This window comes from Apis florea, unplaced genomic scaffold (genome assembly GCF_048593485.1).
Source record: "Apis florea isolate Af1SG1 unplaced genomic scaffold, ASM4859348v1 contig_2293_pilon, whole genome shotgun sequence".
In the NCBI taxonomy this organism is placed as follows: domain Eukaryota; kingdom Metazoa; phylum Arthropoda; class Insecta; order Hymenoptera; family Apidae; genus Apis; species Apis florea.
The window spans coordinates 2254211-2279732 of NW_028256554.1; the positions used below are offsets into that span (position 1 = coordinate 2254211).

General features: G+C 28.8%; 4 protein-coding genes and 3 long non-coding RNA genes across 14 annotated transcripts; 3 read left to right on the plus strand and 4 right to left on the minus strand.

The window, feature by feature from the left end:
• Positions 1-3238: 3238 nt before the first annotated feature.
• LOC147658236 (uncharacterized) lies at positions 3239-5894 on the minus strand. 2 transcript variants are annotated; one of them, XR_015290793.1, is made up of 2 exons: positions 5589-5894; positions 3239-3567 (listed from the first exon to the last, which is right to left on the minus strand). It is a non-coding gene; the product is annotated as an uncharacterized LOC147658236 (long non-coding RNA). The 2 variants fall into 2 exon arrangements; XR_015290794.1 differs by having other exon boundaries at positions 3461-3577.
• A 168-nt stretch (positions 5895-6062) lies between these two features.
• On the plus strand, positions 6063-7186 carry LOC147658237 (uncharacterized). The gene is made up of 2 exons (XR_015290796.1): positions 6063-6232; positions 6899-7186. It is a non-coding gene; the product is annotated as an uncharacterized LOC147658237 (long non-coding RNA).
• Tnpo-SR (transportin 3) lies at positions 6605-13937 on the minus strand. Of its 2 annotated transcripts, XR_015290792.1 has the most exons (18): positions 13798-13937; positions 13317-13520; positions 12994-13151; positions 12853-12925; positions 12640-12771; positions 12323-12540; positions 11942-12233; positions 11628-11863; positions 11404-11543; positions 11143-11334; positions 10839-11077; positions 10584-10724; positions 10312-10523; positions 10089-10245; positions 9850-10017; positions 9635-9747; positions 9371-9549; positions 6605-7554 (listed from the first exon to the last, which is right to left on the minus strand). XR_015290792.1 is itself a non-coding variant. In XM_003694583.4 (17 exons), exons 1-17 carry the CDS (start codon positions 13912-13914, stop codon positions 9489-9491), a joined length of 2853 nt encoding a protein of 950 aa, XP_003694631.1. In that variant the 5' UTR covers positions 13915-13937; the 3' UTR covers positions 8142-9488. The 2 variants fall into 2 exon arrangements, 1 of the variants encoding a protein (XP_003694631.1); XM_003694583.4 differs by lacking the exon at positions 6605-7554 and having other exon boundaries at positions 8142-9549.
• On the plus strand, positions 13806-15723 carry CCDC53 (Coiled-coil domain containing 53). Of its 4 annotated transcripts, none has more exons than XM_086903546.1 (5): positions 13806-13939; positions 14508-14664; positions 14754-14918; positions 15020-15279; positions 15548-15723. In XM_086903546.1, exons 2-5 carry the CDS (start codon positions 14614-14616, stop codon positions 15612-15614), a joined length of 543 nt encoding a protein of 180 aa, XP_086759672.1. In that variant the 5' UTR covers positions 13806-13939; positions 14508-14613; the 3' UTR covers positions 15615-15723. The 4 variants fall into 4 exon arrangements, with proteins under 4 accessions (XP_086759672.1, XP_031773001.2, XP_086759673.1 ...); XM_031917141.2 differs by lacking the exon at positions 13806-13939 and adding an exon at positions 13951-14095; XM_086903547.1 differs by lacking the exon at positions 13806-13939 and adding an exon at positions 14252-14420.
• RpL36A (ribosomal protein L36A) lies at positions 15714-17159 on the minus strand. The gene is made up of 4 exons (XM_086903551.1): positions 16660-17159; positions 16107-16280; positions 15904-16020; positions 15714-15809 (listed from the first exon to the last, which is right to left on the minus strand). Exons 1-4 carry the CDS (start codon positions 16660-16662, stop codon positions 15789-15791), a joined length of 315 nt encoding a protein of 104 aa, XP_086759677.1. The 5' UTR covers positions 16663-17159; the 3' UTR covers positions 15714-15788.
• A 690-nt stretch (positions 17160-17849) lies between these two features.
• On the plus strand, positions 17850-25276 carry LOC100864015 (uncharacterized). Of its 3 annotated transcripts, XM_086903549.1 has the most exons (4): positions 17856-18267; positions 22243-22417; positions 22525-22613; positions 24130-25276. In XM_086903549.1, exons 1-3 carry the CDS (start codon positions 18160-18162, stop codon positions 22590-22592), a joined length of 351 nt encoding a protein of 116 aa, XP_086759675.1. In that variant the 5' UTR covers positions 17856-18159; the 3' UTR covers positions 22593-22613; positions 24130-25276. The 3 variants fall into 3 exon arrangements, with proteins under 3 accessions (XP_003694634.1, XP_086759675.1, XP_086759676.1); XM_003694586.4 differs by having other exon boundaries at positions 17850-18267; positions 22525-25276; XM_086903550.1 differs by lacking the exon at positions 17856-18267 and adding an exon at positions 18937-19731 and having other exon boundaries at positions 22525-25276.
• On the minus strand, positions 19895-21265 carry LOC147658238 (uncharacterized). Its single transcript, XR_015290795.1, has 2 exons — positions 21049-21265; positions 19895-20806 (listed from the first exon to the last, which is right to left on the minus strand). It is a non-coding gene; the product is annotated as an uncharacterized LOC147658238 (long non-coding RNA).
• Positions 25277-25522: the final 246 nt, after the last annotated feature.

Consider the following 25522-nt stretch of genomic DNA (forward strand, 5'->3'; position numbering starts at 1 on the left):
TAGAAAGACGTAGAGAACGTTTCTATTTGTTGGCAAAACTATCGATCAAGGAAATTGTTGCAGCGAAACGCGCACACTCGAGGGCTTCGTTTCGTCGTGGTATTAATGCTTCGATATTCTGAAGACTTTGCGGTATACGTGTACGGATATATGCACGTAGTCCTTAGTCGTGTTATTACGCGATCTGGTGCAATTGGAAGCGCCCGGCGCCAATCTCTTTCTTGCCTCATAGAAATTGCAACGCGCGCAAAAGTAATATTATCGTATTATGGTTTTGATATTACTTTATTCTTTCTATATCTTCAAGAATATTGTGCGTCCAATTATTGAAGAACTTTTAAAGTGTTCTGAAATCGAAGCTAAATGGAAATGTAAGCTATGAGCGTAATATAAAACTTCTTTTGACGCAAAGAGGAGAGGGGATTCTTTAAAGAGTCACGGGGAATCAAAACGTTTTCATTGAATATCAATTAATAAATCAGCCAATCGAATTGACGAGATTTTTAGTTTACAAATCGGTTTCATACAAAGGAACTCTTTTGTCTCGTTATGCAGCACGCGACTTGAAGTCATATTTATTCGTGCAACTGAATTCATTTAGCAATATAATTTTACGACCACGAATTTACAGCATTCTATCCATAGATGTCGAGTGATTACAAAAGTATAATAGCCGATTCACTTTGAGAGAATGTAAAAGGAAACATTGGATGCATTGTAAAAAGAGAAAGACCGCATATATCAATACAATAAGGATAGATAGAAGCTTTTCTTCGCGTTGACTTTAAAATGATGAAGGTAAAAATTGCACCTTATTTTTGCGACAATAATCAAATAATATATTGCGAAGATTATCGACGAAAAGTACGACAAATTTTAATGACTTTTTCGAAAAAGATATAAAAGGTAATAGCAGCTCGAATCGTGAAAACCGTGAAAAATCTTCATTGCCAGTTCGAACGTGTCTAAATTCCGCGAGAGCAAGAAGAAAATGAAAAAGCTAGTGGGAGCTGGTAGGATTGTGTGTAATTTCATTTGGATCCAGTGGACGTCGCAATTTGAGAAACCAGGTGGTATCGTTTGATGTGTATGGACTGCGGCAGTAGAATTGCAGAGATGGCTGGTGATGGAGGACGGACCAGTGGGGTGCCAAGGGGAGGGGGAGAGGATGACTGGAGGCAGATAGGTGACAAGGGGATGGGCCTGCAGTGGGGACGGACAGAGAGAGAAGCATCGAGGGAAAGCAAGAAAGGGACGAATGGATAACGAAGAGGAAGAAAGAAAGGGATCGAGAGAAATACATGCAGGCTAGATAGAGAACGATCATTTCCCGTGGAAGGGGAACGTGGGAGAGAAGTGGAGGGAGGGAAAAGGGAGAGGGAGAGACTGGGTCCTTCACCCGACGAACGAACTGAACGAATAGCTCGTAGCCGGCGCTGCTACTTGCGTTTTGCTTACCGCTGGACTGCTTGGCTGCCAGTCTAGTTCGAACGATTATTATCGTACTGATCTGGCACAATGCACGAAACATTACATACAACGTTCGTACTACCGTTATCCAGCTTTTGACACCGTGTATACACTATCGCCATCGAGAATCAACCACCACATTCAAAGTATAAAACTTTCAAGCTTCACTTCTCTTTAACACCTGTACCGTCTTTCGGAGAAGCTTATCCCCTGAACGAGATCTCATTTAGTAATTACTCCATGATCCGCTATGCTATACTAACGTGTATGTATCGTGTGAATACTCTGCAGAAGTCAGATATTCATACGACTCCTTTCAAGCTTGATAACATTCTACATTCGTTACGTGTCAGACATCCAGATGGAAATACGAATAGTTATTGTCGCGAAATAAAAGTTGCAATGTGAGCATGAAACAAGTTCTCTATTCCGAGAAATGATTGGACTTCTTAAAGGAAGATTATGCAAACGTGTTGGTACATGCGTCCATTCCTGAAAAATAGATAATACATGCTTATAGAATCCGACAGGAATAAAGCTGTCGTGAAAGAGATATCGAATGTCCTCTATGGACGATTTTCGAGCAAGCAATACCGTCGCTAAACTCGGCATTACGTGTACTATCATGGTCTTCGTTTCTTGAGAAAAGTATTCGTTAAACAACAAGAATGTATTAATCATTCTAGAATAATCTATGCACACACTGGTTGTATCTAGAGATATTTTGTTTCCAAATTATAGATTATATAAAGAAACGTGATATATATTTATGCATAAATATATTTCTACAATGAATGCAATTTTTTAAAATCTTAAAATGATGAAATTATTACATAGAAACACTTATTAATTCTACATCTTAACGTCTTAAAATAATAACGTGAAACCTTGTAAAACTTCGTTCGTTATTATACTAACTCGATTTAGTATAATAATAATGTTTTATTCGCCGATGATTCACGTGTCTATTGCGCCAATGAAATCAACTATCTCGAACACAGACGAAGACATTTGGATATGGTCCACTTGAAATAATAACGTAAAATTCAATATCTTTTTTTCTCGATGGTCGTTACCCTATAGATAGCCAAAACAATGACAAATCGAATGGAAATTATATATTGATGGCTGATCAAACGTAGGTCACATCTACTTCTTTCGTGCGGAATATAAACGCAGACGAAACCGTGCTCTTTGATCGCGCTTCTAGGTCGATTTTCCAGTAAATAGGTTCAAAAGGAACTTGGTCCAATCTCGTTGATTAGTTAATGGCAATCAAAGCTGAAATTTGTACATTAGGCAATTATTTGCCCTGGAAACTAGCTATTACTAGATGGAATAGATTGCGGCAGCATAATATGGAAAGCAATCATATAATATATATATATATTATTTATATATTTATTATTCATTTCATTTATCTTGCTTCTATATGTTTTTTCAAATATTTTTCTGCCATTTTCTACTATAATAAGTGTCTTTATTATCAGATATATACAAAAAAATTAAAGAAACGAATTTTTACTCAAATCTATATCATTCTAAATCTATGTGCCATTAAACCATCAAAATTGGAGATTAGATTAATAATAAAGTTATATTTAAATATTTATAATTTTTATTAATGTATTTATATATATGTTAGGAAATATATTGTATTTTTACATTGTATTTTCTAACATTAAAACTTATATTTTTAGATTTTACTTGTTAAATATTATAAAAAAGCATAAAAATAAATTAAAAATTTTGTAATCTCAAAACGAAGTTTAATTGCATTTTTTTTTATTCGTAATTATTTTTTCTACATCTTTTGTTCTATTTCGAAACAATATGCAACGAAAATACAAAACACTCCTCTACTCTTTCCTGTTTTTCCTTCTTCGTATTCTTTATTCTACATGCTTTATCGCGATTCCTGCTAGTGTCCCTCTCTGTCGAACCACGGCAAATTCGCATCGGCCATTAGCCAGTGCCAATAACGTACCAAGGCAGATGGGAGATGTGGTGAAGGTTTGGTGGTTAGTCCGACGTTGGTAGGGGAAAGGGATACTGACTGTCTGCAGGGCCGTGTTCATCGATCAACGCACCCTGCTCCTACAAAATCCTACGTTATTCGCACTCTCATTTATATTTATATTCATATTCATATTCATATATAAGATTTCATTCATATCATTTTTATAATGAAATTCATAATTCGATTTATAGCGATTTAAATAAAATAACATGACAATGATACAATGATGAATTACTCGCATAATTAAAGGGTAATTAGTTATTTTATATGATGAACCAAAAGAAATTCAGAAATATCTCGGAAACAGATATTGATATATATTTCTTAAGTAGATAATTCAAAGTCGAGTACTTGCATTTATTTATTCTATTCGATTAATTAGTATATTTGAACACGATCATTGTTCCATTTTGCCTTTGAACTATTCTTCTCTGTTACAATGAAACATTATTGCATTTGTATATTCTACTTTTTTCTTTTTTTTTTTTCTCCATGTATGTGCAATTTCATTTCTATGCAACTCCTGCACATCTCATAAATATATTGTTAAATGCAATTAGTTGATCATATTAAAAATACATGCGAAAATATGCGAAATATATTTTTCTTAAATCAAGAATTTCTTATCCTTGTATTTTTACTATAACATCTTAATTATAGGAAAAAATTAATAGAAAAAAATAGCAATCAGATCGAGAAAACATGTTAATTTTAATTAACAATTATTCTCTAAAAACTTTGCATGTCTATAATTATATTTTACAAAAATGAGAAAAATTAAAATATATTATTGAAATAATAAATCGATCATTTCTTTTTATAAAAATATTAAAAAATTAATTTCAAATAAATGAAAAAAAGAAAAAATATGAAAGCAACACTAAATTCTGAGAATACATTTTCGTTGTAATATTTAATTCGATTTTTTATTATTCTTTGCCTAAGGACATCATTCTCATGCATAACCTTTTTACGAATCATCCGTTCATATTTTCATATTAATTCAACATTAATGTTTTTTAATTATTGAGAGAATATAAATCTTTTTCATAATCTCTCCAAAATTTATTAATGTATATAATTTATTAATGTAATAAAAAAAAACAAAAAAGAAATATACATATACGGCAAGTATGCATCACGCAATTTAAGTTATATATAAAAAAATTAATTTTTTTTTTAATTTTAATTCTTTTTTTTTTTTTTATGTATATCCGGAGAGATAAATTAATGACTTTCATTTTTTTCTTGTTTAAAAAGAAATATTGGAATGTACTATTCCTATTCCTATATATCTTTGAGATGATAGAAAGGGATGTTCTTATTCAATTAACACCACTTCTTTCAAACTCTCTACTCGAGTGAAAGAACAAACGTGAAATAATCGTCACGATATTCATTCTTTGGAACGACCCTGACAAAGTCGGACTAGACGGCCAGACAACTGCGAGACAGCTTAACCGTTTCACGAATACTCCAACAACTTTATACATTACTTATTGTGATATCGCATTTGATACTGAATGAAAAAGTTGTGCATGCTTTTAAATTATATTTTACATGCATAAAAAGCTTAATTATTCTATATGAAAAATATTGTATCTGTAATTATTTCATGTAATATTTCTGAAAAATATTCGCATGCGCGCGAACAATATAAAATGGCTGCCTTGATGTTCATTCTTCTCTTCTTGTTTATCATGATTTATATTCATATCAATATTCATAATTTAAAGATTATTATGATATATAATTTGAATGATAAAATTTCATAGAACGTATATTTCCATTCTAAAAATTCACAAATTTTAGTTCGGCTAATGTTATTTCAAAATGATTATTAAATTGTGCAAATGATATACATAGTTTCGATATCAACAATGGACAAGTAGGCAAAAACCTACTATATTATAGCAAAACACTGCAAAGAAAGTAAGAAGATAAAAAGAGTTCTCGCAACAGCATTCTTAAAACAACGAAGAAAGAAAAATAGAGAAAGAAAGATAAGAGACAAAAGATAAAAAGTTAAGACAAGACGAAAGATAAAGAGAAAAGAGCAAGAGCAAGGAAGAAAGCAAGAAAGAAAGAAAAAAGAGACCATTGGCAATGCAGTGATACGCAGCGGCAGCAGTGGCGCCGAAAATGCAATGCGGTGTGCCGGAACGACGGCGTCGGCGTCGGGCGTGGCGGATAACTGACCTCGACTCGTCTAGCCCAGTCGCCCCTGACGCCGCACTGTTTCCCACCAGCTTTACCCTGATCCTTCTGATGCACCTTCATACCACTGATCCCCCACTATCGCGACATCGAATACCACCACTACATCGAAGACCATCATTCGTACAAACACAAACACAACTTTTCTCTCTGTATACACATTTACCCTTTTCTCTTTTCATCCCCTTTTCTCCTTTTTTTTTTCTGTGGTAGAGCTTTCGTTCTTCTCGTTCTACGGTCAAATGGTCGCGTTACCCCTCCAGCGACGACCTTACTCCCTCTACACCTGTTTTACACCCGTTGTCCCCCACCCTTTCATTTCTATCGTCCTATCTCTGTTCGATTTTCCTCTACTGTGTGCTTGTGTCTACTCTTCTCGTCTCGTCGTGGCCTTCCGCGCCCCTGGCAGATCGGCAGACAGCAGTCTGACTGTCTGGTTGCCCAGCAACGCGCCGCTGCCCGTTGCCGTCGATGAGAGAGGGTGGATTCAGCGATAGTTACGTGCTGCATCCTATACGAGCAAATGTTAGCACTATAGGCTAGTAAGAGACATATTGGTTAACATCATCTTTTGGTGTTATGGATAAAATAGAATCTGATTATTTGTAATATTATGCAATATAATTCAAATAATTGTTATGCGATTTTATTAGATCACTATAGGCATTAAATGAAATATAAATTAGTTTTTTTTTTATCTATATATCTAATTTAATATTTTTTTTAAATTAAAGATTTATATATTTATATATATGTTATATAATTAAAAATAATTAGAAATAAATATCATAAATGAGTTGTTTAAATTCTTACTTTCAAAATAATTTAATTGCAATTTTATTATTATTATTTAAGAACTGAAGGAATTTTAAAGAACAATTAAATAGCACACAGAAATTTTAATGTAAGATAAAATTTATTGCAATTAATACAAAAGAGATAAAATATTTTAACAAGCAAAGTAGAAAGATGAATCGATAAAATGAAATTTGTATTAATGTTCGAATTTTAAAAAAAATTAAGATTTTCACGAATCTATTCTACAGATAAAAAAAAGATGGAAAAACAATATATAGAAAAATATCGAAATTTTGTTAGGAATATATATACAATTACCAAGTGTTGGATTAATTTAATGATCTATATTTTTTCTATATAGGCTTTTTATTCTCTTTTCTTTTCTTCTTCTAGCTGATGAGAGGAATTGTTTTGCAAATCAACATTGGATAAAATCACAATGTATACATATTGAAGAAAGTCATGAATGATAGCGCGATAACATGGAATACGATATTGGTTAACAATACGCTTCAATATACATATAGAGATATTTATCAGTCAATAGTTAGGCAATTTAAAGCCCTTCTATTGATAGATGATACATATGGATGCTGATATTTGTTGTTCATTATAATTTATAATGAAATGCGGTGTAAATGATATTTCTGTATTGTAATAAAGCTAAGAATATAGTAATCATTGAATGTTTGATATGTATAATAGTATCAGTTTATCGAAAGATAATTTACGGAAAGAAATATTTTATTAAAAACTATTTTTTTAAACTTATGAAATGTACGCGATGATATGATCATTATTATATATAGTTTCTAGTCATTTTTAAAATTATTTTTGTCTTAAAAAATTAAAATTAATCGGAAATAAAAATTAAAATTTTAATACAAATGAAAAAAAAAATTATCAGCTGGCTGGCTTATTCGGGTATATTGCAACAGCATTCCTTTAGTCTTTAATAAGGTTCGACTGTTGTGACTCATAACACAACTGCTTAGTGACTCAGATCCTGAGATTGCTAGCAATGCTTTGAGAAGACGTGGCATCCGAATCTGAATCATAAGTATCGTTAGAATTATCGAATTCCTGTTTCTCATATAAGATATGCATTCAAATAAATTTCTAAGAGCATGAAAATTATTAAATAATTTATTAACTGAACAAGATATTAAAAAAATCAAATTTCTTGATTCTTTAATATTAATTGATTATTGTAATGTTTTTCGATTGTCTGAATAATATATATAAAATTAATACTGTGGCATTATTTACCAAAAATTGCAACAATCGTTTAAATGATATTAATAACTTTTGCCCAAAATAATATTATATTCTTCATATTATATCCTTTATTAAATTTCATTTGATATTAGTTAAAAAGTTTCTAAATTTATTTAAAGAGTTTTTAAATTTTCGTAAATATATCTATATACTAATATATTTTATTATTATTATTTAATTTATTATAATTGCAATCATTGCAAAACCTTGTCGTTTTAATTACGATCATATATTTATATATTAAAAAAATAAATAAATAAATATAGATATATATTAAAAAAAATATTTTGTTTAATATATAAGAAATATTTGTTATAAAATGAAATGATAATGTAAATGCTAAAAATAATGCTAATCATTAAAATATTCTTATAGTTTAATTATTTTTATCTTACATTATAATTATTTTTCTTATTAATATGAATGTTTATATTCATTAATACTTCATCTGTACATTAACAATTTATAAGAAATCAATTGTGTAATATATTTGTACAAGTTAATTATTGTGTAAAATGAGCATACAACTTTTTTTTTGTATTTTCATTGTATGTATAAATTTGTATTTTTGCATCTTTACTTTGGTTCAGAATATACGATTAGATTTGTATTTTGAGAGACAAATTGATGAAAATATTGACATGTTTAAAACTATTGAACACTTTACTTTCAAATGTCTGTTCATACAATGAGAATGCTGGACACATTTGTCTCCAAACTGTCATATAACACGCCTCATTAAATATGTTTTATATGTATATAAAATTATATATTTTGCGAAACATGTGAAAAAGATACAGAAATGTCAATAAATCCTATTTTATCACGTAAAATTCATACATATTTTTCATTTTATGTAATATGTATGCACAAATAATTTTTTTACATTTCATTTAGAAATGTTTATCAAAAATCTGTTTGCAAAGTCTGTTGTTTGCTCTCCATATTATTATAACCATATAAAATAACAAAAGAAATTGTTATTGAAAGTGATATCAATAAATTTGTTAAAGCATTAAAAACATAACTTTAAGATAATATTGTACAATCTAGCATTTTAATGATAAATCGAATACCACATATTCCATACTTTGTTATATAATTTAATAATATTCCATTGTAAAATTGTCCGTGTAAATAAGATGGAAAGCACAAAAATATATAATCACTCTGATTTTTTAATGTTTACTATCTACATTTCATCTACAAAGTATGTATAATGTTATTTGAAATAGTTGACTAGATACATACCTAATAGGTAATCCGGATATTCTTCTTCATAGTTATCATATATTCAAAAATTACATGGAACAAATACAATCTAACTATACTAATAATAACATAAATAATTGAAAAGCAGTATATAAAGTTCTATATTTAGTTTTTCATATGGCAAAAATGTGTATTAGTTATTTTAAAAAAAATTTATAGAACACAAAGTTTGTATGTAAAATTATATCTTAGATCTCTATAAGATGATCGGCTTATGTTATCCGTTTTACATACTTTGTAAAGGAATGTGTAGATAGTAAACAAATACAAAATATTTAAAACTTTTGCTAATATATTTATACAGCATAGACTTACCATTTCACAGTAATCTTTTTTCTTTAATACCTTCAAATATAATAATTATATGAAGGATCCTAGAAGATCTTTGTTGTTTATAATTTTGATATTTTTGATCTTAAAATTTTAAAATGCATCAACGATACAAACGCGCAAAATTGCGTAAAGCATGATTTATAGATTTTGCTGTTTCTGCCCTAAAATTTAATAAATTTATGTAAAAATTTCATATATCAATTGTTCAAATATAAAACAATATAAAACATTACATATTTAATGTACCTTGTAACCGTATTGTGAAACTCAAACAATTGTTCCGGTTGTGCTGTAGGAGAACCACCTGCATTTTGTGATGGCATGGTTTTAATGGCTTCTTCTAACCATTTGGATAATAGCTAAATAATATTTTATTTAATAAAATAAATAATTAATGATATTTTAATTATAAAATAACATAATTAATAAATTTTAATTAATAAAAAATTATTATATCTTACTTGTCTATTAGTTAATGAAAGTTCAACAAAAACATCTGCCACATCAGATAACATGTAGGATGATAATGAGAATACAGATGCATGAAGTAACCTTATGACTAATGTCTGGCCTTTTTCTTTTAATACACGTTGTACTAATTCCCGTCGTATTGTATAATCCGTTCGATTCTTGAAAATAAAAACAATAATACAAATTTATTAATATTAAAGTATAAAAAATCAAATTTTCTTTTAAATACCTCATAATTTCGACCACAGTGTAACAAATCATAAAAAAATTTCATTACTGATACATTTGCATCCCTATGGTCTAAGCTACAGGCCATTAAGGCACAGTCAATTATGCTTTCTATGACAACAGAGCACAGAAAAGGTATTGGAGCTCTTTGAAGAAACCTATTTATTAAAAATATAATTGTAACATTTAAAGAACAAGATTATTTTTTTAATAAAAATATATACCTGGCACATAATCTGAAAAGATCATCTACGGTATCAGGATGGTTTTTTAATCCATCTTGTTGTTGAAGAATATTAAAAGTAGGTCCAATAAATGCCTCTAACATTTTTAATAAACCAGAAACACATTCCGAATCTGTAGCATATTCATCAACTAATATTGAACCAAGATATAAAAAACAACTATGTTGATGAGCTGCATATAATTGCACAATCTGAAAATTTATGAAATAATAATATAATTCTATAATCTAAAATTTATATACAATAGATACCTGTTTTACAAGCGGTTCAAGAAGATGGGCGGAATGTTTTCTTACACAACGAACAGCAAATCTTAGACAACGACAACATCTTTCCATTAATTTTGCATCATGTTGATATGTTGTGCATACATTTGATAATATGGGCCACATCTATATAAACAATATATATATATATAAACAATAATATCAGTATAAAAAAGTGTATGTGTCATGAATTATTATAACATTCAAATTAAATTATTATTATTAAACCATAAGACATACTTCAGTAACAGCACTTTGACAAGGATGAGGTTCAAAACTATCTTCAATTGGAGGGTCAGTATGTCTAAATATAGCAGCTAATCTGTCTAACCATATCACAGGATCAGTCTTTGTTCCTACTTCAATGGGGATTCTACGTTCCATAATCTCACACAATGGTCTCGCTTGAAACCAACATAATTCTTTCATAGCTTGTGTAAGTTTTTCACGTGGTAAGCTTGACATAATTATTGCTACTCCTGTTTCAAAATAATAGATATTGCGTTAAAATTTTTATTTATCAACGTTTATATTATTATCTTACCTTTAAGCAAACCAATAGCAGCATCATTACTGATAGCAAAATTATCAAGAGAACGTGCTATTTGTAATAATCCTGGAAAATGTGAAGCCATATGTGATGGACAAGCAGTACATATACTTAATAATGCACCACAAGCTGCACTTCCTAAACCTTTTTGATTTAAGCAGGTCAAAAGAAAATTCAAAACAGGTTCTACAATATTAATTTTAAATTATTTATAATAAATAGATATATTAAAGCATAATTATTTTTAAACATTACCTAGAGATTGACGATGATTGTCTATCCACTCACAAAGTTCTCCTAATAATAGAATACTTGTATGACGAACAGCTATATGAGTATTTTCTGGTAAATTTAAAATGGCCTCTACTACTTTCGGTACTACATCATTTTCTTTTCTGTATACAAATATTATTTGTTGAATCATAATAAAAATATTATTATAATTAAATATAAAAATCTTTATTATATTAGAAAATTACGGTAAAATATTTTTTGCCACTGCTTGCATTACAAACAGAGCAGCTTCAGTTGAATCCCATGTAGGTACATGATTAGGCTGACCTTGTGGTCCTGGACCACCTGTCAAAGATGAAAACATTTGTCGAAAACAATGACTACTTCCAACTACAAATACAACATCCTTTATTAAATCTGAAACACGATTTCTAAAATCTGCAAATTCTTCTCCACCAGCTCCCTCTTCTACTAGACCTAACTGTTAAAAGAAATTATGTATAGAATATCTTTAGAAAAAAATATTTAAATCATTTCATTTAAATATTAAAATACTAACATGATCTGGTTCCATTTGACAATGCCTACATAATGCTCCAATTAATCTTTCAATATGAGGTCGAAATACTGCATTAAGATCATCGCTATTTTTTTGATAGAGAATTTCAGATAAACGATACCATAAATTGAAAGTTATTTGTGCTACTTCATAATCATGATGTCCAACACATACTAAGACAAGATCAAGAATTTTAATAGCATAATGCTGTTTTCCTCCTGCACAACCATTTACTATGGTTTCTAAGAAGGTTTCAGCTAATTCCGTAAAAATTCGACAATAGTTTATCGACCTAAACAATTTATATAATGATTAAGTAAATATTTTAAATAATTAAAAGTTGTATTATTTCTTTAATTACATAGAAGAAATAAAGTTTACTTGTCCATATCTTCATGTGCAACAGATAAATGATATGGTTGTTCTAAGGTCATTACACTAGTAAAAAGAAATAATTGTAACTGTTGTAATTGTATATTAGATTCGCTATTATTATCCTGATTACTATTACTGTCTTCTTCCAAAATTTGCAGAATTACACATATACAATCTGCAGCTGCTTCGTGTAATTGAGATCCAGTCATATGGTTTCCAAGTATCTAAATAATGATATATAATACTGTATTTAAAGTTTATTTAAAGTTATCAGATATTTATCTAAAATTATGAAATATTAATATTGGTGAAAAAATATATACCTGAAGAGTATATACAATAACATCACTTGTAGGTACAAGAGGTATAGCATGTACTGCAATCCAACTTGTAAAACATCTAAGAATTGTAACACGGATTTGTACATTCTCTCCGCCATTTTTTAGACACATTTTCTAAAAATATGATAAAAATATGAATATAAAATATTAATATAAAAGTATACTTTCAATCTTTTTCAATTTTTCAAAACATACCAAAAATTCTGTCACTGTATCTGCACTTGCATTAAGTTCAAGCAATATATGTTGTCTGCGATTAGCTCCTAATCTATAAAATTATATAAAATTAAAAAAAAAATTCTTTACAAATATCTGTAAGTATATGTATTTAAATACCTAAGAGATCTTGAATTTACTTCTTCTGGTAATACTGTCATTACTTCAAGTAATGGCCATAAACTGGCAGTTGATCCGCCAAATCTATTAATTAAATCCACAACTGGTTTTTCCCATGTACACATTTGTAATGCAAGATCTGCTAATGCTAAACATAACTATAATAATAGTTTTTATTATTATAATCATATATACGAAAATATAAGTAATATAAAAAAAAATTATATATCTGCTAATGCTAAACATAACTATAATAATAGTTTTTATTATTATAATCATATATACAAAAATATAAGTAATATAAAAAAAAATTATATATAAACCTGTGTAACAATAGCAGAATTGGTATGTTCATTAATTTGTGATATGTGATTCATTAAAGAATCTCTCAAAGAAGTATGAGCTTCTGGAGGTAATTCTTGGAAACATAATTGTATTTTGGTACGCATTGTTTGTGCAGCAAAATAACAAGACTGAAAATCCCGTTTTTGTTGCAACATTTCATCTGCTATTTTCCATGCAAATACCTAAAAAATTATATAAATATAAAAAAATATTATTATTTTTATATTTTTTTTAAATTACAATAATATAAAAATAATATAATATAAAATTAAAATCTGTTATACATAAGGTTAGAGATTATTTGATATATCTATATTTTTTAATTTAGAATTTTATACATTTATATCATAAAATTATTAAAAATTATATCATCAATGGTAGAAAAAATTGTAAAATACAATGCATATAAAAGTATAAAAATATACAATAATTATAAAAAACCGTTAACAAATAACTTACTGATTTTTGTAATTCATCCAACCATTGAGATATTTTTCCTGGCCCCGAAGGATTTGAATTATTATATAAAGAATATACAGCCTGGTAAACTGTTTCCAGGTCAGGCGGAGACTCCATTCTTCAAAAAATATTTATTTTCCCGGTAATATCCATACACACAGTTAATTTCTATTGACAACAAATCACTCGCGTTTTATACCGCGTTACATCCGATCTCCAAATCCAACCTGTACAACTACAAAAAGTTTCTTGTTCACACTATCAGCGCATATTCTGCTTTATCGACTTACAGCAAATAGTAATATCTATTAAAACTTGATTGAACAATATAATTTAAAATACATGCAGTTTTAAAAATAATCATTAATAAAAAAATCTTTTTTTTTACGTGATTCCGTTTATATCATTAACCTATATATTGCAATTAAAATTATATCTATTATATCTATTATAGGTTTATCAATCACAATTCAACTATAATTGTATATCAACTGTTTGTATATATAGTTATAAAATGGAATGTACTAACACATATTAAAATTATGACTGAATTTTGATCATGATCTATTTAAATTATTTTTACTTGATATTTATAACTTAGGAATTTTCAAATAGTTTGTAACGTAATACACCTTTAAATATCCCGCCGTTTGTACGTTATCCGTAGAGAAGATGTGTATGTGCTACAGCTGAAGGATTTCTGTTTTTAGTGAATGCATACTTTCGTAAGTCCTACATGATCCATGGAAGCAATGCGTTAAAAGTTTGACGTTTGACAGTTGGACAACAAACAAGAAATAACATTTGAAACATACCATGAATGATTACAAAATTCCAATAATCGAGCCAACTATCGATTGTACAAAGGTGTAAACATTGGTGTTTTCATTGTTTTTTTTTTTTCTATTACTTATATATAATAATAGACAATTTTTTTTATACTTTTTTATTACTAGGTTCCACCAATTAATCAGAAAAGAACGATTTCTTTTATTAATCATTTTATTGTGCATACTGTAACATTTCTTAATAAATTTACATTATCATGTGAAGAAAGACTATTACAATTTGAATATAAATTACAAAGAATAGAGGCTTCATTAGAAATTTTAGAATCTTGGGTATGTGATATTTTATTTATGTAATTATATAGATAATTATATAAATGAATTAATTAAAAAAAATATTGATAATATTTAATAATTTAATTATGTTTTCATAGTTATCATCAATCCCTGGCTTGGAACAAAATCAAAATACAAAAAGTACAGAAAATAATGATAGTAAAGAAGAAAATGTATCTAAAATAAATGAACCTGATAATATTAAACAAGATGTTCCTAAAGATACACAAACTGAAAAACAATTAATAAACAAAGATTCACGTTATGAAAAATATTTGAAAATGATACATTTTGGTGTACCAAAAGAAGCTGTCAAATTAAAAATGGAACAAGAAGGATTAAATTCATCTATCTTAGAGTAAGTTTTATTAAATGTTCTAAAATTTTCATAATTGAAAAAATATTTAAGCTTAACTATAACAGAATATAAAAATTAATCACTTATAATCATTTGTAAAATACTATATTTTAATATAAAAATATATATTTAATACAATAAATAAATATAATATTAAATAATAATTGATTAATTTTGTAATCAAATATTTCTAACTTTGTTTGTTGATTCATATTACATATTATCTTTTATGCTAATTCATTAACATTAGTGTTATTTTTTATATCAGCAATGAATCCCAACAAGTAATCTCTAAGCAGATATCTACAGAAAATGATAAGGATAAAGAAGATTAAATATTTAGTTATATTAAATTTAATATACTAATTGATTATATTAAAAAAAAAACCATGTGACACATTTTTACGTTATAAAACACAATTAATAAAATAATATAAATACAAATATTCAGAAGATTTATTTCATATTTTATTAAATACATTTAGCAAGTTTATATATATAACTTCATCTTAAAACTGAATCATTTGTCCCTGCAATGAAACATTATTATTATTATTATAAATTAATAAATTAACAAATTATATAAAATACTGCAGATGAAAATTATATATAATATATATTTACCTTTCGTTTTTTATCACCTCCTAATTCAAAATGTTTACATCTTTTAAGAGGAATTTGTTTTCTATATTTGCATTCTGTACATTCCATTCTTAATACAATCTTTTTTGTAGTTTTTGCCTAAATAAATAATATGAAATTATCAAAAATTATAAAATCATAATTATATTAATAATATTAATGTCACTATATATTCAAAAATATACTTTTTTCCTAAAAATGGGTTTAGTTTGTCCACCAAAACCTTGTTGTTTACGGTCATAACGTCTTCTACCTTGGGATGCATGACGTTCCTTACTTTTTTTATACTGTGTTACTTTATGTGGTTTATGTACTTTACACTTTTTACAGAAAGTGCGCCTCTGTTTCGGCACATTTACCTAAAAATATAAAGAATATTCACAATATAACAATTTTATTTTCTTAAAAAAGAATTAAAATAATAAATCCTAAATTCTTTTATATTACACAATTTTTTATGATTTATATTTCTTTTTTATTTCCTTTAATCCTTATTAATATTAATTTATTTTTTTTTTTAATTTTTAAAATAGATATTTTAACATAATATCATTTTAGAGGTTATGTTATTATTATTATAACTTCTGTTTCTATCTATAAATATCATAAAATATTTATATTATTGCTTTACAAGTATAATATATGTAATAAAATTTAGATCTATATGTAATATTATTATAAGATTATCATTAAAATTATAGATAAATTACGAATATTTTCAATTAAAGATTTACCTACCATGTTGGACGTTTAGAAAGAAAAGGAAATATACTTGGAATATACACCGGAAATTGATATACATATATATTTACGCATGCGCGCATTAGACTATGTGAAAAAATCAGAAATTTAATATTTTTTTTTTATTAAAACATATAAATATTAATGGAATATCTAAGATAATATTGTTCTATAAAATTTCTTTCATATTAAATCATGGTAAAAATGAATATAACTATTTTTATTTCGTTTAAATATAAAATTTCAATTGCATACACGCCATTAATAGTCGGCATCAAAATTGGTTTAATATATAAGACGTTCAATCAATAACAGCAATTATATGTTATAATGTTTCTTTTACTGTTGTTTTTTAATCAATTCATGAGCTTTAATGAATCATTCTGTATTATAATAAAAATTTCTGCTATTTATTCAAACAAATATTAAAATTAAAAAATAATACTTAATACATGAAAGAAAAAACAATATTAATATGTAATCATTTTTCTTTTGTTACGTTGTCTTTGGTTACGGAAACGAATAATTTATTGTATAAATAATTAGGTTAATTTGTAATAATCATAATTTGTTTTTATTTAACGTAATAAACAAAAGTTCATTCATATTTGTTATATTTGAAAAATATTTTTCATAAATAAAAATTTAATAAACTAATAGTAATATATTTGACGTTGAATTTTGAGTGACAGGTGTGCGTCTGCGTCATTCAAAAAGCTTGGTTCTTTTATGTATAGGATAATTCCCGCCATGATCTTTAAAGCATGTTATTTGAAATATCCATTTTAAATTAATAATTTTTAAAGTATATATAAAATAATTATTTTCTTTATATGAAATTTATATTGTATCTCTTATATGTTTTAATTTTTTTTTATAAAGAAAATATATAAAAGATATAAATGTTCTTTAGCGATAAAACTTATTTGAATCAAGCAACATAGCCTCGAACCAGACGGTAAACTCAGGCCACGAACTCTCGAACCCCTCGTCCTCCGCAGGATCTAATTTTATTTATACGTCAGGTGGATGGATTACGTGGAAAACTTTCATAAGAAATAATAAAACATCATGTAGTGTTATAACTTTTCCAATTAGGTGCAGTGGCACGTCGAAAAAGGATATTATGATTTCAACCAATCAGACATTTATCGAGTTTCAAACCCGCGCCATCTTCATTTTTGAACAAAGCCAGGTTGGATGTGCTAGGAGCGAGCTGAGACCGGGTAGTAGTCCGCTTTGCGCTATTCGCGCCACAGTCGTCAGTTCACGACGCTCTCCACTCCTGACTGGTTGGTCTCTGTCTCACCTTCCCTTCCCCTCTTTCTTTCCCTCTGCCCCTTGGGTTTTCGCCTGACGACGCTGCTCTCTCGGGCATTTCGCCGGAAACTGACGCCGCGCGAGGGCACGAAGTATCGTTACGTGTACACATTGCTCTACCTTTTTCATCGTTTATAAGCAGACACGCAGGCATCTTGTCCATCACACATATCCATCATGAGTAGCAAAGAAAACAACGAGATCGCTGTGGAGAAGGTGACTGAGAACGACAAAGCTTCCGGAGACGCGAAATGTGAGATCAAAGGAATGAAGAGGCCAGCCGAGGTGAGTTGTCTTGCTTTTCCCACTTGATTTTTTAAAATACTTTCTCGACCTTTTTCACGATTGTACGTAGGCATACACGTACACATGAAAGCACGTACACGCCGGCTTACACCATGCTTCCGCGCCACGCTGCTTGATCACAGCATTGTCTACGATTTCAAAATCATATTTATATAAGTCGATGAAAGTTCATGAATATTCTTTTAATTAAATTTTCGTGTTTTCGAGTTTTATAAAAATGGTTCGTATTTTATATCTTAGAGTAATGAATTTGTATTCTATTCGCAATATCGTATTCTCGAGGACAGACGAGTGGGCGGGCAGTTGAGTGTCGTTTCAACCGATTGACGGCATGGAAAAGAATAGGATGCCGGCCGGCATTTTCATTAGAATTCATATTTTTACAATATTAAGAAACTTATTTGTTTCTATATTTTTCTTTAAATTATAAAAAACTATCTAATTATGATGTTTTCTCGATTCAAGCTAAGGGACGCCATCGTATTTCGCGTGGCTGCCACGAGCACGATGGTTTAGCTGATCACCCTTATTGTTAGAGCCATTTATAATTACTGATCTAATTAAAATCAGATTCAATATTCTTATATTTTTATTTTGTGAATGTAAAATTCGGGCGGGATCTCAATTACTAACGCCATGTGCTTATTTCGTACATTTTTGTATTATGCATTCTCGAAGCGTTCTATAATTCTGTAGAATTTTGTGAAAATTTTGTTGAAAGCATAGTTTATATTACTTGGCATTCTTTCTACAAAATGGACGCCATTTTTTTTTATCTAGAATATCAGTGTTATAGATAGGAAAAGCGAGCATCCCGCGCATTTTTCCGACCGCCGTTGCTGCCGCCACCACTACCGCTGTGGGTTTCCATTATGGCGCCCGAAACCAAGCCCGCGTTCGTTGTGCTTTCTCGCTTACTCCTTCTATCTTCTCCTTCCCTCTCCTCTCTCTCTTTCTCTCTCTTTCTTTCTCTGTCGTAATTGATCGATAATTCGTTGTAAGAGGGTTAATCGTGTCTGACGGACGATCGATAGACACACATATCTCTTTCAGGTCGACGTGTTGCTCTGAAATTGTTTACCGATCTGCGTGCATAAACACCGCGCTGAAGGCTTCCTTTCTCGCTTTGCTTCTCTCTCTATCTCTCTTTCTCTTTTTCATTCTCAGTCTCTCTTCCCCTCTACCTTCAACTCTGTTGGTGCTCTCTTCTCTCTTTCCATCAAAAACCCCACGCGCGCAGCCAACAGTAACGCCATGTATTATATACCCATGTCTCTCCTGCCTCCCTGTTCTTTCGTAGTATACCGCGTAGTGTTACGAACCTTCGAGAAAACATCGTTGCGATTTTTCATCTTAAATCGGACCGTCATTCGGCGTTGTGATAGGAGCTGCTTATTTTTAGTCGATAATACATTATACGTCTGTTACTATGGAAATTACAAGGTGAAATTCGTGGTCAAAAATGCCGGTTATCCACGTTTCTCAGTCTATATTATATAGAAAGTCATGGAGGCGTCTTCGCGCAACAGCAATAGTATGTCACGTGGAAAGTACGAACGTATTTGTGTGCTTCTAAAATGCTTGTAATATCCCTATTACTATTATATTTTATAATGTTCGTTTATTAAAAAGATAAAATCTTAAAACAGCATTCATTTTCTTATTTCGTTTCAATTAAATTAAGAATTATTAATTCTTCGCTAGTTTCATATATATATAAACTTCATTTTCATTTAAGATTAATATATTAATATATTTATGATTGTGCAACATATATTACTTCAATCTCATAGATTTTATGACGCAAGCGCATATAGATCATAAAGAATATGGAAGTAAAGAAAAAGGCGGGAATTTCAAATAATATTTAAATTTTTATTTAATTTAAATAACAAATTAATATTTTATTATTTCTCGTTTTGATATTTTATTTTTGGAACAGTAATATTTTTTCATAATATTTTGTTCTTTATATTTTTTTAATTTATACATATATTTTCAAATTCAATAATTTCAAATCTAATAAGAATATTATAAAAATAAAATAATTATTATTTTAGAAATTAATTAATCATTTATAATCTTATTTTGATTTAATGACTTAATAAATTTATTTTTGGTTCATTTATTTTGTTTTTTATTGGCAAGTAAAATGCTTCTAGTAATTCAATATGATCAAATTAATGCGTGTTACAGAATTATATAACGATTGTTCATGACTTAGTCGTAGAGGCGAGAGAAATGAAATAAGTTTATATGATAGGTTATGAACGTTAGGTTATCTGTAAAGACCTCGTGATTAGTAATAAGTTGATAGGTAATCGTGTTTGTAGGATAACAAACAAAATTTCATGGGCATTGTTGGTATGTCACTATCACTTGTTCGTTATAAACTATCCGCTAACACCATGAATATAAGTAATAAGAACAATGGTAATAACAATAATAGTAATAGTAGTAGTCAACAGATTTGAATTCGAAGAAAGCGTTTCAAATTTCAGTCATAACATCGTAGTATCTGAAATAATGTTTTTACGAATAATTAGTTCTTTTTTATCATTTAATGGTTTATTTTAAATTTTTATATATATACTTATATTTCATAATTTTTTAATGGTTATTATAAAAATATTAATTATTGATTATTGAATTTATATATATTGATATTTGTATATTATACTAAGTATTTAAGTTTATGAAATGAGATATTACGTTTCATTTGATAAAGGCATTTGATAATACATATGATGAGACGATTACCTTGAAACAATTCGTATCGACTATGTTAAAATTTTCATGATCATCTAGTAGAATTTCTATATTTAAATATATATATTTTTTATATATATTTATTTTACGATATAATATACAAAATATATATAAATATTTTTTATTTATATGATAGTAGCGTCTATAAGTTGTATGTACGATATTCGGACACGCTGCTTCATGTTCCTCTTTTCCCCTCTTTCTCTTTCGTGTGCTTTACGCAGCACGAACACATCCCCTTCTACAAACATGTATCGTAGTCGTCTGCCAATCCCTACGTTTCTCCCACCATCTAGTCTTAGTTCATTCGTCCCTTTGATTGGATGATGCAGTTCTGCAAGTTTTCTATGCTGCTTTCCTCGTACCGCCGATAGACACAGCGCGTGTATGCCATTACAGCAATCTACCCTGGTCACGGGTAATGCTGTATGAACATGGGTTAAAGTATCGATATTTCAAGAATCGTGTGAAGGATACAATTATTGTGTTTTTTATCTGAAATAAAATTTGATATCATCCTCTTAAATTATTTATGTCTTTTTACATGAATATAGTTTTGATAAGATTGAAGTTTACGATAGGCTTTTGTTTTAAATATGTATGAAGAATTAAACGTATAAATATATAATATATACATATATTATTAAGCTATTACATAAATAATTTTAGTTAAAAATTTTTTCAATACATATTTTTATATCGCATATATTTCATATATTGTAATTTTTTTTAAACTAATTATATTATCATGAATTTTATGCTGAATAATATTTAATATATTTATATCGATTTTAACTTTAAAATTTTTTTTTGATATTTTGATTTTTTATTTTTATCTTTCTATAATTTTGATCTTTAAGATTTTTTTCTTCATCAAAGAATTTTTTTTTTCGTTTTTTTTCTTCGCCATATTTAAATGAAATATCCATTTTTGTTTTCATATCTTTATATTTCTTGGCGGGAAAGAAATTTTTTTGTCCATTTCTCCTTTTTCTTTATATTTCGATTGTTTTTGAATATTTTTTGAATATTTAAATGAAAATAAATTAAAACATTTATTTTTAATTATTAAAAAAAATTAAAAAAAATATTCAGTGACTATTTAAATATATGATTGCAAACAAAATTGAAATAAATATTGCAATAATAAAATGAAATATAATTTATTTATTTATTACGTTTTAGGAGAAAAATGATGAAACAAAAAAACAGAAGAAAGAAGAAAATGGTGACGGAGAAGTAGAAGAAGAAGAAATAGAAGAGGAAGTTGAAGAGGAAGAAGAAGTTGATGGCGATGGCGAGGAAGATGACGAAGATGATGATATACCGGAAGGTGAAGAAGATTTAGAAGAAGGAGAAGGTGAATTATAGAATTTTTTAGTGTTAAAATTTTTTGTAGCTTCGTATAGCAATAATATAGATAATTATTAAGTCATTGAATAAAAATATAAATTCTCTTGTTTATAGATGAAGAAGAAGATGATGCAGAAGGTGAAGTAGAAGGAGAAGTAGAAGATGAAGAAGAAGACGCATAATGAAAACAGGGAAAAGAATATGTAAGTAAGAAAGGAGGTAGGCACACGGTACCATCGTCGATCTTCGGCAGTCTTCTCAGCAAACACTTACTCTCATATTGAGTGGTTGGTAGCAATGTTGATTACCTCGTGCCCAGACCCTATTGCCTCCCGACCTACGAATAAAAATTACCACCTTACCGGAGTTGTGGTGGGCTGACACAAATTAGAGGCAGCCGCAGTTCTACTGTCTTGGCTCTTCGCAATTCTGGTCATCTAGCCATCACCAAATGCTATTAGATAGTTTGAATGAAAACTATATATTCGTCATGTGGGATTTGAACGTGTCGATTTAATATCTAAGTCCTTCGTGCATATTCGTACGTTTGGTATATTAAATATACTCCCAAGACGAATTTATTGTTTTATCCAAACCATCTATTAACTGGTATTTGCTGTCATTTGGCTTTCTTCGCGGGACAGTTTTATAACGAAAACTTATTTAAGATAAAAAGCTCTATTGTATTTAAATAATGTAAAATGAACATTTGTGGGTGATGATTTTTTTACATTTGAAATCAAATTTACGTTTGTAGTTCAACGAATGTCTCTCACCTTGTGCGCGTGATTGATTTCTTTTTCGACCTATATGTGTATTTGCAACGACTTTGTAGGAGCGCGAGCGGTTAAAAAAATAAATAAAATGGATCAAGTGGTGCGTAAAGAAATAAAAATAATAAATAAATACTATAATAAATAAATACTGGACATCTCTCGACATTCTTTGTATATTAAAAAGAAAAAAAATGAAAAAAGAAAAAAAGAAAAGATTTTAATGATCTTTAAAATCTCTGCTTCGTGCTCCTGTTTGATCCGAAAACAAAAATTAAGATTAATATAACGCTCGCGCTAAGTAGTGTGGATGAGTCATGTGTGTTCTTAACATTGCATAATAATTATACATAGTATGTATAAAGTTATGGAATAAGAAACATTTTATTATTAATGATAATATTATGTAACGTAATGTATTGTGGAGAGGTTGTTACAATTTAGGCTTCGAGTATATAGAGTAGGGAGAGAATTTTTATTTTATAAAACATAAATGATACAAATAATTTGTTTATTTCTCCAAAATGAATATTCCATTTATTCATATCCTTTTATTATATATCCTTTTTTTGTATTTACGTAAGATTTCAAAACGAAATTACGTAGCGCATTTCAAAAATCGTTGAAAATATAATGCAACAATTATCGACGATTAAAAAAATTAATGAGAAAACTCTCCCTATTCAATTGCACTCATTTGAACGTAATTCATTTGTATTTTATGTACTGTGGTTTTATTTTGACTTTATTGACATGGACTACTCGAGCAATGATTCGTTGACTGTCGTAGAACGGGTAACAGTATTCTTATATGACAGTATCTTGCATACAGTGATCAGTGTCTTATTAAAGACATATTTTCAGATTTATTAATGGTATCATATAATTTTTGATTACACATTTCACTGATTATCAACAATTGAAATATATATGCTCTTTGTGTTAGTGTCAGTGGATCTTTGCAAATGGAATGGTCCATGCCATCACTTATTTCGGGAGACTGGTAGACAAGAAACGGGTGAAGAGACATTGCGGTTACGATACCATTGTACCATAGCTGCATAATAAATAAAGGTAACGATAATTTGAATGCGAGACGATGTCCCACGTTTTAATGTACAAATATTTTCGAATGAGATAGTTAAATAAAACGCAGTTAGATCAGAGAAAATGATTCGTTCTCGTAAGTAGTAATGGGTTTAACTTCCGAAAACAAATTACAGTAATAGCAGTATTAAAATAAAAAAGAAAACTGCTATTTGTGGACTGAATCCTGCTACATTGAATCCAAGGAGATGGGATGGACTGTATACACATTTGTACGATAAATCCAATTTATTCAATTGATTAAATGAAAGAAATAACAAAATTTAAGTATACTCCGTATATAATGATACGTAAGTCATACAGCAATTTATTGCATTGTTTACAGACCATACCACCTCCAGAACTCTGTTATTCTACGATTTTATACACAATCTGCTGCTGTATTTACACGTGTTGACTTCAAGATAGTACCTTGACGATCATGTTGACAAAGAACTATCTTAAAGTACAGGTGCCTGAGCAAAAATGAGTACTTTAGCGTTCATAGTATACAATAATACACTGTAAGCATAGGTCCATTTAATTTTATTAATACAATAACAAGCCCCGTTTGCAACATGTTCAAAAGATATGAAAATGGACTTACGTTGTGTACTTTGAGCCAGAGATCACGGAACTCTTCTCTGCTCCAGTATTTGACGTGATTCTGAAAATTATTTACTGGTGCTAACGGGTCTTACAATCAATCAGGCTGAGCGCCCAGATACCGTTACATCCCTACATTTGTTAGGTAAGCATAAAAAGAAGAATTTAAGAATCTTAATGAATCTGGTAATGAAACATGTCACGATTAAACGTAAACAAAATCTTAGGCTAAGAATTTGGTTTGTGTGTTCATAAGTCTTGTTCAAACTACTTTTGTACAGGATACCATCGCATCATCATTTTCGACATAACAGTAACCGATACCACAGACTATATTTCTGCCCATTCCATCAGAATTGAACTTTCATTGTATTTTTAAGTAAATACATTTTGGAAAACAACAGATGTTTTTTTATTCTTCACGTATTTGTGAAGGAACGCGTCTTTCCCTATTTAATACTTGATAATTAATCGACAACTTATTTTTTCGAAGATAATTTAGACTAAGATTGTTTTTACGTACCTTCTATGTACATATAAATTAAGAATTATGTAGTTATACTATGTAAATATAAAATAGCAATTTACAATAGAATATGTACGTAATATGTGATACACAAAATTAAATATTACTGAATTTCAATATC

Bases quoted from the DNA above. Each gene is read 5' to 3' on its own strand.
- Tnpo-SR (XM_003694583.4), bottom strand. From the start codon at position 13,914: ATGGAGTCTCCGCCTGACCTGGAAACAGTTTACCAGGCTGTATATTCT. The intron at 12,234-12,322 runs GTAAACTTTATT...TAAATTGTTTAG, and splicing joins GCACATGAAGATATGGACAA to GTCGATAAACTATTGTCGAA. The intron at 10,018-10,088 runs GTATTTAAAAGA...TTTATTTTCAAG, and splicing joins ACTGTGGTCGAAATTATGAG to AATCGAACGGATTATACAAT.
- RpL36A (XM_086903551.1), bottom strand. The intron at 16,021-16,106 runs GTATATTTTTGA...TTATTTATTTAG, and splicing joins AACCCATTTTTAGGAAAAAA to GCAAAAACTACAAAAAAGAT. The intron at 15,810-15,903 runs GTAAATATATAT...GTTTCATTGCAG, and splicing joins GAGGTGATAAAAAACGAAAG to GGACAAATGATTCAGTTTTA.
- CCDC53 (XM_086903546.1), top strand. From the start codon at position 14,614: ATGAATGATTACAAAATTCCAATAATCGAGCCAACTATCGATTGTACA. The intron at 14,665-14,753 runs GTGTAAACATTG...TTTTATTACTAG, and splicing joins CAACTATCGATTGTACAAAG to GTTCCACCAATTAATCAGAA. The intron at 15,280-15,547 runs GTAAGTTTTATT...TTTTTATATCAG, and splicing joins TTAAATTCATCTATCTTAGA to CAATGAATCCCAACAAGTAA.
- LOC100864015 (XM_086903550.1), top strand. From the start codon at position 19,543: ATGTATTATATACCCATGTCTCTCCTGCCTCCCTGTTCTTTCGTAGTA. The intron at 19,732-22,242 runs GTGAAATTCGTG...ATTACGTTTTAG, and splicing joins GTTACTATGGAAATTACAAG to GAGAAAAATGATGAAACAAA. The intron at 22,418-22,524 runs GTGAATTATAGA...TCTTGTTTATAG, and splicing joins AGATTTAGAAGAAGGAGAAG to ATGAAGAAGAAGATGATGCA.